Source organism: Typopeltis vanoorti, chromosome 5, assembly GCF_054136105.1.
Source record: "Typopeltis vanoorti isolate ZY-2024b chromosome 5, IOZ_Tvanoo_1.0, whole genome shotgun sequence".
Taxonomy (NCBI): Eukaryota; Metazoa; Arthropoda; class Arachnida; order Uropygi; family Thelyphonidae; genus Typopeltis; species Typopeltis vanoorti.
The window spans coordinates 12,450,321-12,465,872 of record NC_143553.1 but is presented as its reverse complement, the minus strand read 5'-3'; the positions used below and the strand labels follow the sequence as shown (position 1 = coordinate 12,465,872).

The following is a 15,552-nucleotide window of genomic DNA, read 5'->3' as shown; positions in this document are numbered from 1 at the left end:
TATTATCCCGACGTTTCGATCTTCACATCAAGATCATCATCTGGAGCAAACGTAAGTATACAGAACAAGCTGGGTTACATCATTAACTGTAAGCTAGAGAAACAATGATTTGATCACATGTTATTCTACTGACGTGACCTCTGGTGGAAAAAAAAAGAAAAAAAAAAGAAAAAAAAAATATATATATATATATATATAAAATATATATAAAAATAAAATAAAATACAATAAAAAATAAATTTTTACATCAAGCTAAATTCTATTTTTACAATGACAGGGATAAACATTCTTTTAGATGGTTTTCTTTCAGAAACAATTGGCGTCCTATTTTTAGTATTACAATTCTTATTTTTGATTTACAATACTGGATTTTCTACAGTCCTGTTTATAGTTGTTCTTGGTGAGGAAGGTTGAATATAAACCTTCCAGATGTTTGGGATTTTTAAACCATCATTGTTGTTCAGATTGGGGTGGTTGCTGATAATCTCTCTTTTTTTTTTTTTCTCCACCAGAGGTCACATCAGTAGAATAACATGTGATCAAATCATTGTTTCTCTAGCTTACAGTTAACGATGTAACTCAGCTTGTTCTGTATACTTATGTACGCTCCAGATGATGATCTTGATGTGAAGATCGAAACGTCGGGATAATAAAAAAAGTTTTTTTAACACTGTTGTAAATTCCATAAAATTTTTAAAATGAATGCCGATCACCGTGTAACCCTAAAAGAAAGGATGAAAATTTATTTGTTTGTATCGGCTGTGCCATCAGGATTCATAGATAGGAAATGAATATCCTTCCAAAGAAAAACACTCAGCAAAACATGGATCTTTCGTCTCTTATTTATTACTAAATCTAGCAACGCAAAATTTCTATCTTTCAGTCATGGCTACTCATTACTCAAGGTCACAGAGATTCGATTTTTATGAGCGGTGCATTGGTATGCAAGAATCAGGCAAATTATTTGACAAGCAAATCAATTTATTCATGCTAATTGAATTCAAAACCTCTAAAGCTCTATGCCTTTCAGCAATATTAGCTTGGATTCAAATTAATCAACCTGGCTTTATAATTCTCCTTTAAACAATTGGTCTAATGCACTAATTATTCTCGTACACAAAAACAGACTTGTGCATACTACATCATATTTTAACTCACACATTAAATTATATAACACACTCTAAACCGTCACATATATCAACTCTATCTTAACACACAAAAGCTCAGCAGGTTATTTCACAAAAATTTAATTCACGATCTAGTCCTTATTACTGTTCTTAACTCTAACAAAATTTCAATACAATAGTAATTTCTGCCACAAATTTCACCTCTGGAAAATTCCTATACATGGCCTTACTTTTTAGTTATCTAGTTCGCAATAGTAGATCCTTCAGATCGTTATCTTCAACTTTTACCTTCCGATATAGCTCACTACCTGGCACCTTTTAAATATCAAAGACATTTCATCAACGGAGACCTTTAGGAAACTCGGCGGCTGGAATTCCGGAACTGACCGTCGTTCTGCATAATCGGGCCTTCTGTTGGCAGGACGTGGATCTGTGACCTTGAATCGGCAAGATACACTGGAATTCCGTACATCGAGGATTGGAACCGAGAGTCTTAACAGCATCTGGGTAGAGGCGATGACAAAAACCAAAAAGTGCGCACTAAGCCACCAACGAGAAAAGAGCCTTCTCAACTACCTGCGGGACACTGGAATTCCGTACATCGAGGATTGGAACCGAGAGTCTTAACAGCATCTGGGTAGAGGCGATGACAAAAACCAAAAAGTGCGCACTAAGCCACCAACGAGAAAAGAGCCTTCTCAACTACCTGCGGGAAAAGGAGCCTCGATCTATCGATCCTTCCTCTTTTTATTCTCTTCCTTCGACCTTGGAACGGCCACTGATTCATTTCCCCCAGATTTTTCTTGGAAGGGCTTTCCCAGCCATCTTGATGTCGCTGCATTAAGGTGGGAAACCCAGTGCGTACTTGACCTTCGCGATAGCCTTAAGTCATAAGTTAATCCGTCGGGAATATTTCTTTGTCTGGAATTTTCCTTTGTAACAATTAAATTTACACTTAACTTTGTTCTTTAAAGAAATTTGGCAGTCACAATATTTAACAGTTTACTCCAACTTATTTCCATACTACATAAACATTAAAAAAAATTGCTAATTAACCACAATTATTTTGTATGGATTTTCATTTTCTAGTAAAATCGGCATATAAAGAATTGTTGTAAAAAATCCTTCTATGCAAGATTTTACAAAATTACTAAGGCAAGACCTACCCTTCATAAAAGCATGTTGTCTCTTATAGAGTATCATATTCCTATCCACCCAGTCCTGAAGTCTTTCAGCAATTTCTCCAATACCATAACCTACACTCATGAAATGCTCATTAATCTATAATTTGCTCCTTTTGTCTTGGGGCCTGCTTTATGCAGAAGGACTTTTTGCCTTCTTTCCCCTCCATTGGTACCTACCCAGTACTAAGGCATAGGTTAAACAGCTTGGTCACTGGAGGTGATAATTCCATTTTACATTTTTGTAATACGTGAGTTGAGAGGCCTGACTGTGTTCACACTGAGGTTCAGCAATATTTTAAGTACCTTCATTTCTTCAACCTCTATTATCCCATCAATCAATATCAAACAATGTCACCTGGATGATAAATCCCTGCAAAATGCTCACTCATTAATTTGATTATTTGGTTTGATTCTGTTACCTTCCCACCATCAGAACTTTTTAAAATCATCCTTCCACAGTCATTTCTCCTTTTACTTGCCACATATCAAAACAACTCCTTAGGATTTCTTTTAGCCTCATTGGCTAGCTTTCTCTCATAATTAGCAGTGGCCTTCAATATACAGGTCACCCTTCTTGCGAATGCTTTGTGCTGCTCATGGACATTATGATCACCTTCTTCCACAATTTTTTCTTTAACAGCAACTCATGTTTAATGATGCCATTCATCATCTGACTTCTACCTGGTTTATCCTTCTGAATCTGGGACCCATATACTACTCCCATCTCTCCCCTCCATTTAACTTTGCTGACTTTTCTTCTCCCATTCCGTTTAAGTGGCCATACCACAAATTAATTCTACTTATACATTCCTGAATGCTAACAATGTCAAGTTCTTTCCTAATATCCTCATGTGTAATATGATACTGCCATTGATGCAATCTGTTCACTCCCCTAATCTTTCTCAGAATTCTAATATCTGTGGTCTCCAGTCTTTGGTCAAATGCTTTATTTCTAATCCAGCTCTCAGATCCATAAGTTAAAATTGGTTTGAATGCTGTCTTGTATACAGCTAGTTTAGTGTTTTGACTAATTTCTTTCTTATTCCATGATATTTTATTCAGTCAACATCCAACCATACCAACATGTCTAATTCTTTCCAAATTTAATTTGCTACTGTCTGACCACGGATCCGAGACCCTAGTTTGGCAACCTGCCAAGAAGAGTCAATTCATGCTGAAGGAGAAAAAGAAATAAAGGATGTATAAATTGGTCACCAACGTGCGAAATCACGTGCTTTATACGTAAAATTTTCCAACTGTTATACAAGCAAAATAGTTACCACTTTAAAAACTACAATGTTCATAAAATAAAAGTTAATTTTCTGACGTGTAATAATAAACAACTCATCTCACAAGACGGATTGATCACCCTATTATCAGAATGGATTCTCCTTCTTCTGACTCTGATATGCACAGAAGTGTCAAAGGGTTTCCCATCTGTGGGCGTACAGTATCTTCACTAAAACTTTTGTCTAAATTGCTGAAATGTGTTACATGTCCTTTAGGTTCTCCATTCAGGATGCAGTTGATGTTTTCAATGTTTCTGCCTATTTTCATTGTCTTTTTATTGTGGATTTTCATACCAAATTTATTAGAACAATTATTCAATTTAGGGAAGGACATGCAGACTTGTACTGGATTTATTTAGATGTATAACATCATCTGCATAAAGTAAAGAGCAAAGATTAACATCTCCAATTTTGATAATGATATGACAATTTGACATTGAATAATGGTATAATAGCCAGACTGTGTCAAAAGAGAGGCCTGGATTACACAGATGCTTGGAGAGCATTTCAAGATAGAAAAGAACTGTATGCAAGACACAGCTTACATGTGAGTGATTAAAGACATAGGCATCTGGAGAAAATGTTGTTCCCCAAACAAGTCAGGGTGCCAATGCAGGGAAACTAGAATTATCAGGGTGGATGGTAGCAGGGGTCAGGGTGGCCTTTTGTGGGAATAGTTGCTTGGGAGAAGGGGTAGTATACTGTGTAATGATGAATCCAGCGAAGGGGATAATGATAGGTATAGAAACAGTGACAATGCCTTGATTCTTAATACTAATGCCAAAAGTATCCAGAATAACGGAGATGAATTGGTGGCATTGATAGCATCAGCCTGTCCAAAGATTATTGGGATCTCTGAGACATGGTTGATGGAAGATGATATACTAACAGGAATAGAAGTAGCAAGATATAGCATTTTTCGGCAGGAAAGGAAGGGCAAACATGGTGGTGGAGTACTACTTATGATAAGTGATTCGAAGCGCAATGGCACTAATGGTTTTGAAAGCATGTGTGTGAGGTAGAGATGAACAAGACAGGATATTTAGTGGCATGTTGCTATAAGCCACTGATAGCATCAGCCTGTCCAAAGATTATTGGGATCTCTGAGACATGGTTGATGGAAGATGATATACTAACAGGAATAAAAGTAGCAAGATATGGCATTTTTCGGCAGGAAAGGAAGGGCAAACATGGTGGTGGAGTACTACTTATGATAAGTGATTCGAAGGGCAATGGCACTAATGGTTTTAAAAGCATATGTGTGAGGTAGAGGTGAGCAAGACAGGATATTCAGTGGCATGTTGCTATACGCCAAGGAGCATAGAGGGTGAAGAGCAGGATATGTTTAGGGTGAGCTTGGCAAATGCAAAAAAAAAAAAAAAAATTTATTATGGGAGATTTTAAGTACAGCAGATTTTAAGATTTTAAGATTTAAAATTTTAAGTATAAAATGGGAAGGAGAAACTGCATGTAGTAATAAGGGAATGGAATTTCTGAAATTCTTGAGGGACAGTCTTAGGCAACTTGTAATAGAAGGAACACAAGGTTCAAGAGTTTTAGATTTGGCCATATCATCAGAAGACCTGATTATAACTGAGATGGCATCTCTGCCTCATATATAGAAATCTCTCCCCGCTTGGAGAGAGTGACAAGGTGGTTTTGACTTGAAAGATGAAGAGACATGCAAGAGTATCAAAGAGAAAGGAATGTATGTGGAATTATAAAGCAGGTGATGATAATATTCTTAAATATCAGTTTGGAGCAGTTCCATGGATGGAGGAATTGGAAGAGCGAGATATGTTATATATATTATGTTACATGACTGTCTTATATAACTGTGTTTATGACAGGAATAGGCTTTACCATGGAAATGTTGACGAGGAGAGAATGATTTAGACTTTGTGTCGTCCAGTTCGTGTTCGTTCCATGTGTGTTCGTCTGGTCTACATGTATGAGGCACCAGAGAAGAATAGTGATCTGAAAGTTGTCCAACTGTGGCATGCAGACTGCAGACAAGAGTATACAAAAGAACATGCAGGTAGATTATTATGTCTGTACACGAATGCTAGGAGTATCAGAAACAAGGGGATAGAGTTTGTTGTCTTGGTCAATATGTTGGGATCTCAGATTGTAGGCATCAGTGAGACCTGGCTATCAGAATCAGACATACTAACTGGTATCAAGTGAAGAGTATAATATTTTTAGGAAGGATAGAGAGGATAGGAGAGGAGAGGGCATACTATTAATAATAACAGATGATTTGAATCAGTTAGAGTTGAGACTTATGATTGTAGTACTACTACTAACAGTATTTCATGTAGTGGTGAGTTTGAACACATCTAGTATGAAGTGGAATCTAACAAGATCAATTATATATTGGGGTGTTGTTACAGACCTGGTGGATCGGTTGCTAGTGATGAAGAAATGCAACACAAAATAGAGACAATGGGTGCAAAAAGAGTAATTTTAATGGGAGACTTTAATTATCCAAATATTGATTGGATAGCAGCAGAACACCATGAGAAGAATGAAAATGCATTTATTGAGCTGTAGCAGGACAACTTCCTGAAGCAGCATGTGACAGAAAGATATCAAAGTCAAGGAGTGTTAGATTTGATTATAGTGTTAGAGGGTGTTTCAGTTAAATTTGCAACTATTCTGCCTCAAGTTGGTGACAGTGATAATGCAGTACTCACTTGGGAGGTGACTAAGTTTATGAATGTTCCATGCAGAAAAGGTTACATGCTGAACTAAAGCAGAAAATGATGACCTACTGAGGAGTATACCGAGTTCAGTTGAATAGGATCAATTGCTGTATGGGAAGAATATTAACAGTGCATGGGAAGTATTTAAACAATACTACGGTAGCCACTATGGCTGCACACCATGGCAAGATGAAAATATGCGTTTCTATAATAATTAATCGGCTAGCCTTTCTAGAATGATGTAGAGACAGCAACTTAATACCCAACTGCAATTAGACCAATGATCAATAAGTTAAAATGTAAGTTTACCTCAGCTAAAACACTCCATATTTATGCATGTTTGGAAAAAGCTTTGTTGAGAGAACAAATCCATGAGACCTGCAAAAACTTAGCAGTTACCAAAGCCAGCGTTTTACAACAAAAATTAGAGCAATCCAGCTACATTAATCCCAATATTTGGGATATTCTAGACAAGATACAGACAATTCAGCTAACCACGTGTTACTTAAGAACAAAGAAAAATTAATAGCAAAGTTTCAAGCACTAAAACAAGAAAGCAACAGTCAATTCAGAAGCCATGTCCATATCCAGAGGAGCAGCCAATAACAAACCAATGATACGAGGAGCAGCCAATCACCTACAAGCAAAGTCAGGAGCAACCAATCACCAACGGACTATGGCCAAGTTATTAACAAATCCAGCTACAACCTTAAATTAGGGGAACTCACACTTCTGGAAAAAAGCCTAGACTACACCACTGCACCAAGGTCAGTAAACAAATTAGATTTCATTTATCATATTGAAAGAGGTCCAAGATCCCTCTGCCTCCAATTTAGTTAACAAAATACAAATGGAAACATTGTACATATTAAACTCTAACTAACAACTACAACCAGCAAGTCTTAAAAAAAATAAATAAATAAATAAAATAAAATAAAATAAATAAAAATTAACTTCTCGGTCCACTGCACACTACACGTGGCATTTGTGTATGTGCGTGCGCGCTTGTGTGTATATATAAAATCCAGTTCCTAAACACACTAACACAGTGAAAAAGAAAAGCAGCAGATGTGAATACACAAATGCTATATTCCTTTAATCTGCATTTGTGTGAATACACAAATGCAGATTAAAGGAATACAGCAACAAGGTTAGACTATGTCTCTCAGTAGTGCTAATTTCTTTTCATGACGGTCAGCGCTATTGTTTTATCCCTTACCTATCCCCACTTTATTTCAAAATGCAGAAAGAGTAAAAAAAAAAACAGAAGCAACTTAGTCAATAAATCAACCATTTTACTTACCTAACTGTCTCATATTAGGGTTGAAATCTACACAAGTAACGGATTCCTTGTGACCTTTAAAATGTCTCTCTAAAGTTGGATCATTCTGAAAAATTCAAATCAAAATTCCAGTTTTATACAGAACATATCATAGATATACATAAAAATGAAGTTCACTTTCAATTATTGAAATGAAACTATACTGAAGAGTGCCATATCTAAGAAAATATCATGTTGGAGGCTTAATGGATTTTTTACAACACTCAAAAAGAATTAAAACAGAATTTAATATTTCCTATATTTCGTCCTAGTCACTAGGACATCTACGGGGATTACAAAAACAATTAATGTAACATATACATTAATATTTCAAAACAAGACAGTATCAAAAAAATAAAAAAAAAATAATCAACTCCTCCCCCATTCCCCGTCCTTCTCGTCAACAAGATTTTAAAAATGCCATCACTATACCCTACATCCGTGGCACATCCGAAAAAATAGCCAAGATACTAAAACAGTACAACCTACACACAGCATATAAGCCCCACTGCAAACTTGCTACCCTTATCCGTTCTGCAAAAGATCAGCTCCCTCCTCTCTCTGCCTGGAGTTTACAAAGCACCCTGTTCCTGTAAGCTGGCGTACTTTGGACAGACAGTCAGATCAGCATCCATCCGTCTAGAGGAACACAAGTCTTACATCTTCAAAAAACTATGGCCATCAGGCTTGGCTGACCATGTTTTGGACACCACCCACAGGGTATCGTGGAAGAAAACCACCATGCTCCACCACAGCAAATTCAAGAAAGAGAGACTTTTCTTAGAAGCAGCAGCAGCAGCTCTCAAAAACCAACCAAATCTCAATAAATACGGTTGCATTAAGCTTCCGAAGATTTGGGAAACACTCATCACCAGAGTTCCCACCTTACATTCCAGGCCACCTACTACTGCCCTTAGAGGGCACTCTACCTAGATAGGACTTTAGTGTCACCCACGGGGTTGGGCTTAGTATTGTTTGTTATTTGTGTATATGTTACATTAATTGTTTTTGTAATCCCCGTAGATGTCCTAGTGACTAGGACGAAATATAAGAAGTATTAAATTCTATTTTAATTCTTTTTGAGTGTTGTAAAAAATCCATTAAGCCTCCAACATGATGTCCTCACAGCACTTAAGCCTCTACACACGTAATCTAAGAAGGTAGTACCCTAAAATATTTGTAGTAATCTACAAAAATCTACAGTCAATGTAAACTTTATGAATCAGCCTATCAAAAATATAGTATAATATCACAAGATGTTAAAGCATGGAATGAAAAGCTGTGTGTACGACAAAAGGACCTCCTAGATGAGTCTTTGACTCCATGTGGTCTTAGGATAATAATAATAACCTTCAGCTCTTCAATTCTTGCTGCAATTCCACATTAAATGTGCAATTGCAGAAGAGTCATTAGTGGGAGCCAAAACTAGCTTTACTATACATCAGCTATACTTCAACCTTAGTATCACCTCTGGGTCTGGGTATATATGGTATAACCAAGTGGAAAAACTTCCAACTATCTCTAATTCAAAGTATTTTAATAATAAGGTGCAACACCTTTTGGCAACTCATATATGAAAATATGACTTATGCATTACTTCAATCTTCGTATAACCTCTGGATCTGGCTCCAATTGATGAGACCTTAATAAATGTCGAAACCAGTCTGGGTAGTGACCCTTCCCATAATGCAAAGTATTATACATACCCCAGTGGCATAGCTAAAGCTGTTGCCGCCTGGGGCAGTCCCTGAGTTTGCTGCCCCTCTTAATAAACACCAAAAATATTGCAAAAAGTCAAAACAACATATAGGGAAATAAATTAAAACACTGTTTATTTTTGAAGTAAAACTTTAATTTCAACATTCTGAAATGTTATTTTTCTTGCTTTTCTGTTAGCAAAATCGATGACATTAGCGCAATCTATTTCAAAGTAATGTAGGAAATTCTTAATCAAATTTCATTTAGAAAAACTCCTCTCGCAACCAGCAACACTTACAGCAATTGTGAGGAAAATTTGCAGTAGTATTACAATATTTGGAACTGAGTTCTCGAGACTGTATTTTAGAATTAACTGCAAAAGTTCAAAAAAGGTTCAAAGTGCTGCCTGGGGTGGTCTGCCCCCTCCACAAACCCCTAGCTATGCCACTGACATACCCATAAGTATATGTGCTTTGCATTATAGGATACTAAGGCAAGTGATGTAAAGTTATAAGCTTCTATATATGAGTTGCCCTAGCCTGAAAATAGTTCAGGCACAAACTTGTTTGCTTATGCTTGGATAAAGAATTAAACCAAGTATATAATTTCTTGGTATCTTTAATTTAACAGATAACAGGCCTTTGAAATGTAGTGCTATAGAAAAGTTCTAAAAATCTCATGGACAGAACATGTGACAAATACAGATGTCCTACAGAGAATGAGAACACAGAGATCATTATTACAGAAAATGATCCAGAAAAAGGTGAGATTGGTGGGACATGTACTGAAAGGTTCAGCAAGACAGAGGATACTAACAGTTTGAGAAGGAAAAATTATGGGAAAAGAATCAAGAGGCAAAACCGAATGACATGGCTTGAAGATATAAAATCATGAACAGGATCACATGGCTATGCATAAGCCAAAAGGAAAGCCACCAACAGAGAGAACTGGTAGAACATGGTGCTGCACCCTCTTACTGAGGAAGCTACATGAAGAAGAAGATAGGTGAGAAATATCTTCAGAGAAAAAAAAAAAGTTTTTTTTGGAGGCGGAAAAGGCTATGAATGTAATGTCCTAATGTATAGAGAGACAGAGTACAGGTATAAGTCAGTCCAAGAAAAGATTCAGATCTCCTGTAGAGATACGAGACATTATCAAAATGGAGGGAAAGTGAAGTGTTATCTTTCATGTGTGAAATAAAACAGGACTGCTGGTGCTTTGGTGCAATGAAGTTGACAAGCTTGTTCTCACTCCAGTTAATGTGACAAACAGATCAGTGTTTAAGCCCAAAGCCATATCAATAAAACACATAAAATAATTTGTTTTGTTATTTCTACAATATAAAATGCTGTTTCCATTTCAATGGACACCTCACATTCAGGTATTTATTACCTTACAAATGCATCAATGCTAGTACAGTAGTTAAGGATTGATTATGGAAGAACTTGTAGTTCTGTGTATCTGAATCCTACTGTCTCTGTCATGTGAAAAAGAGGAATGGAGAGGACTGCCATCAGCAAAACTACAAAACTATGAATAGGATTTCAGTTTTAGCGAGAGGTCGTTCATGAACGAGGGAAAGGGATGGGCACAGTATAGAGATCCTGGGATACTCCAGCATTGGTAATGAAATCTGAAGAAAGGAAGCCATCTATCATAACATATTGAATGAGAAGATTAAAAAACTGGAAATATGAATACATAGAGTGGATGGCAGACATTAACATGGTAATATGATTAGTAAGTTTTTGTGCCAGACACAATCAAATGCCATGGAAATGGCTGAAGTGACCTCATGGATTTCACCAAACCTATCTACAGCTTGTGTCCAAAGCTAAGTGATGGCAAGGCAGAGCCAGCTTAGGCCAGAGTATAGATAACCTATACTCTGGCCTATAAACTATAATATAAATTTACCCATTAGAGGGGCTAGGCTTCTTAAAAAATTTGTAGCTCAGGGACCACAACAACCTTAAATCTGGTCCTGATGCAAGAAGGTCCACTGTGGATCAAGGCTGGCAGAATTTGTATTATTGGTCAATGATTGCATTCAACCTCACCACATGGTGGTGAGGTTGAATGTTGATGCAAAAGCCGTTTTGCTAACCCTTCATTTCCTTTTGGTTTGAGTGATCATACTCTCAGATTAACTCTGTTTGCACATTCTCAAATACTAACGTCAAATTCCTTTCTAATATTTTCAAATGTTTCCCCCCTTGTTCTTTCCCCCATTATTAAACAAAAAAAACTTAATCGAGTACAACAGGATGATAGTTTGATGATGGGATTTAATCCCCTTTCTTCGGAATGAGTTGAAGATAGATTTGTTTCCATACTGTAGGGTAAGTGGTCATCCTAATCCTGTGACAATACTCTCAGATTAGCTCTGTTCACACATTCTTGAATACTAACAAAGTCAAATTCCTTTCTAATATCTTCAAATTTTCATATAATTTTGATACGGTTGCCATCTGTTCACCCATTAATTTTTTTCAGAAATCTTACATCTGTGGGCTCTCTTCAATCAATTATTTTGAACTCAAATCCATAGGTTGAAACTGATTTGAGCTCCGTTTTGTGCACTAGCTGTGAATGTTTCAGTTAACTACCCAATTATTTTATATAAATTTATTCAATTGGCTTCCCAGGATGCAAACTTTGTTTTTCAATTTTTTTTTTTTTTTTATTCTTATTAGGAGTCATAAGACTCATTGCAGGAGGGCACTCTACACTGCTACACAGACGTCTGTCATCTCCCATACCACTTAACTCTCCCCTACACACAACTACCATCAAAACATCTACCACTCATCACCACCAACAACAGTAATTTTTGTCTGTAAATTGTGTGCGTGTTCTGATGACTGATTTGTCTGTACATAAGATGAAAAAACCCAAGTTTCTGGGAGAAAAATGGCCATTATCTCTTTAAGAGATTGGCTAACTTAACTTCAATTGAAAACAGTCCATATAAAGATTTTTCTTATACAAAAAGAATCGAACTCAGGCCTTTTCCAATCGAAGGGCACAATGTACTGTCTGACCACATATGAGAACCCCCCCCCCCCCAACACTTTTGTGCATGGCAGAAAAAGGCAAATCCATTCTGATAATAAGGTAATCAATGCATTTCATGGGATGAATGTTTATTATTATACATTGGAAAATTAGCTTTTCTTTTATGAAAATTCTAGTTTTTAAAGTAGTAACTATTTTGCTTGTAGAACAGTTGGAAACTTTTACGCATAAAGCAGGTGATTTTGCATGTTGGTGACTAGTTCATACACTGCCTTATTCCTTTCTCCTCTTCAACATGAATTGACATTTCTTGGCATAGTGCCAGCCATGGATAGCATCTGTGGTCAATCAGCATTGTCCTTCTTCCAATTGAGCTATAGAGGTGCTTTATGATTTCCATATTTAATATGGTTTCCATATGTATTCCATATTTGCCATCTTCACTAAAAGTGTGCCTAAATAACTGAAATATTATACTTCCTTTATAGGTTATTCTTTGAGTATTCTTTGAGGATATAGTAGATGTTTTCTATAATTATTAATATTTTCCAAATACTTTTTTGTTGTTGATTTTTGTGCCACATTTATTCAAGCAGTCATTCAATTTATTCAAAGCAACATGAAGATTTATTTATTTAAGTGTATAATAATCTACATAAAGTAAACCTGATTACAAAAACTGGAAATGTTAATCTCTAATTAGAATTCAGGTTTAATGCCACTTTCCTTAATTTTGTGATCCACAGATACCGAATAACAATGGAGATGGGGTGCATCCTTGTCTAACACCTCCTTCAATTATAACTTCTGCCTGACAACTTAAATATAGACTCTGTATCGTCTTGTTTATTCCGTATATTGTACCTTTTTAAACAGCTTTTCTTTTTTCTTTGTTGCCTTATATGCTCGTTTCCAGTTCTACAGAAATTTAATTCAAAATATATTCTTATATTTCCATGACTTCTTAACTAGGCGGGACCATTTACCCTATCTAACTTTTGGAGACAGTTCAATCTTCATTGGTAGCCAATCAGAGAGATAGTTGGTCCAAGGCTATCACTGATTCATGTGAAAATCATATACTGACAGTCCCTATTTTGATTGAACCCATCTTGTTCTTCCACAACTTTTCTAAGCCTCAGGCTGAAAATCTCATTTGCATCTGTCTTTTACTAATTTCTATGCTTCTATCATACATATCCTATTCATCTATTCCTCAAACTTTGAGATCATTCCATTCTCCTATATGCAATTCTACATATCAGTCATCCTGGTTAACTGCTGGATTGTCTTCCCATTCTCTTGGGAAAAGGTGACCAGGTTAATCTTCAATGGCCAATGCATTTTCCTCTCCACTTCTGATCATCCCAAACATACAAGATCTCTTCCAATTTATTGTGCCAGGCATGCACAGTGACAGTGAAGAAACTTTTTAACATTGCATTTGACAACATGCAGATTTTACACCTCATGAAATACATATACAAGTAGAATGTCTTATAACCAAAGAACAGAAGTAGAAGGAATGAACAAAAGGGGTAAAAATGTTATGCTGTGTATCTGGAGTTGAACCATAATGGATGATGACTAGCTGCTATTTGTCATAATGGAATTACAGATGCCAGCTCTGATAAAATTCATTGATGCCAAAATATTAATGTCAGTTCTGGTTACCACGAACTGTTTAAAAATAAAAAAATAAAATAAAAATAAAATAGCATTTTTTTTTTTTCTGTTATTGATTAGTCTAAATGCATCTTCTGTACTAGGTCAAAGATTTTTAATGGGCTCTCTGGAGTATGTGGGGGGGGGGGGAGTATTATGAACCTAAACATGGAAACAGTATTCAAATAGTTGGACAGATATGCATGGGATTAATGAGAAAACACACCAATGCACACCTGAAATAATAATAATAAAAAAAACGAGTACAACATACATGGAATAAAAGGTAAAAATTTCAGTTCTCCAAAGAAAACCTCTAGTTTAAGTAATTGTTGAAGCTTCACTGACAGAAGCTATATCTAATGGCAACATAATACATGCTGTCCAAATATTTAAAAAATAAATCCAAGCCCACATGCTAGAATGAACTATATCTGGAATCAAGTACTGAAAGAGAAATATATGTACTCAGTTCTGCACATTTTTTTGAATAAGGCTGTTACAATTTCATTAGAATATTAAAAGACTAATCATATGTGTGTGTGTGTGTGTGTGCCTATATATATATATATATATATATATATATATATATATATATAATTCACAGTAAGTCATACCTACCTCTAAAACACAATTATCTACCGCAGAGAATGGGTGGGGGAATCCAGGATAATGCATGGTTGTTTATAAATGCCTGTTCAGAATATGGTTGTCCAGAAGCCTGTTTTATAAGACTAGTTTAAAATAAAAATAAATAATAATAAAAAAAAATAAAGCATCACTTTGCTTAGATAACTGTTGTATACTGTGCTAATGCTGATGTGTCTAACATATTCGTTTGCATTCTTAGGAAAATAAAAGAAATCAATACTATATAATTGGCTTTATAGTTAATATGGTTTCTGTTTTTTTTTTGTTGTTGTTGTTGTTATTCTACAACATATACTCATTTAGAATTAAAATATATTACCAGTTGGATCTCTGACATTTCTTGGTGATTAGGTCAAAACAAAGGCAGGTTTTACAATAATATATTCCGAAGATGTTAAATAAATGCACCACGATATCACTCAAAGTTCGGTTTACAAAAATACTCTCTGTGCATAATTCACACAAACTATACTTCACAATTAGGTAATGCTATTCAAATTTACCGCTATTTGTTGTCATTATCGAATTCAACTGCTTTTATCAAAGAACTTTCTATCCAATGAGGTTACTATTTGGTTCGTATCTGCACTCTGTACAGGTACTCTCCTTTTATCCACACACAGAAAATAAGGATTCCACTCTTGAAATTTTATCCCCACCCCCTTTTTTTTAAATGAAAATGTAAGTTTATAAGCATGAAGAACATAAACTGAAAGGAGGAAATGCCAAACAGGAGGAAGTGAAAGAAATTTATAGAGTTATAAAGATAAAATTACATTAATAGCATGCATTTATTTTTTAATGCAAATCCTTTCCAGGAAAGGTTGTCCTAGTAACTAGTAACATTACTGGCTTAACGGGTGAAGCAAAAGCTTTTCATATTCCCGGCTATCT

At 35.7% G+C, this 15,552-nt stretch overlaps 1 protein-coding gene across 1 annotated transcript in view; it reads right to left on the bottom strand.

Annotated features, from left to right (window-relative positions):
* Positions 1-15,210, bottom strand: part of LOC150106228 (uncharacterized) — a 373,927-nt gene extending 358,717 nt beyond the window's left edge. Inside the window, exons 1-2 of the mRNA XM_090392254.1 lie at positions 14,978-15,210; positions 7,609-7,693 (exon numbers count right to left, since the gene is read on the bottom strand). Of these exons, the coding sequence (XP_090248380.1) occupies positions 7,609-7,693; positions 14,978-14,995 (103 nt within the window). The 5' untranslated portion in view covers positions 14,996-15,210. The remainder of the gene's footprint in view (positions 1-7,608; positions 7,694-14,977) is intronic.
* Between the last annotated feature and the right edge of the window lie 342 nt (positions 15,211-15,552).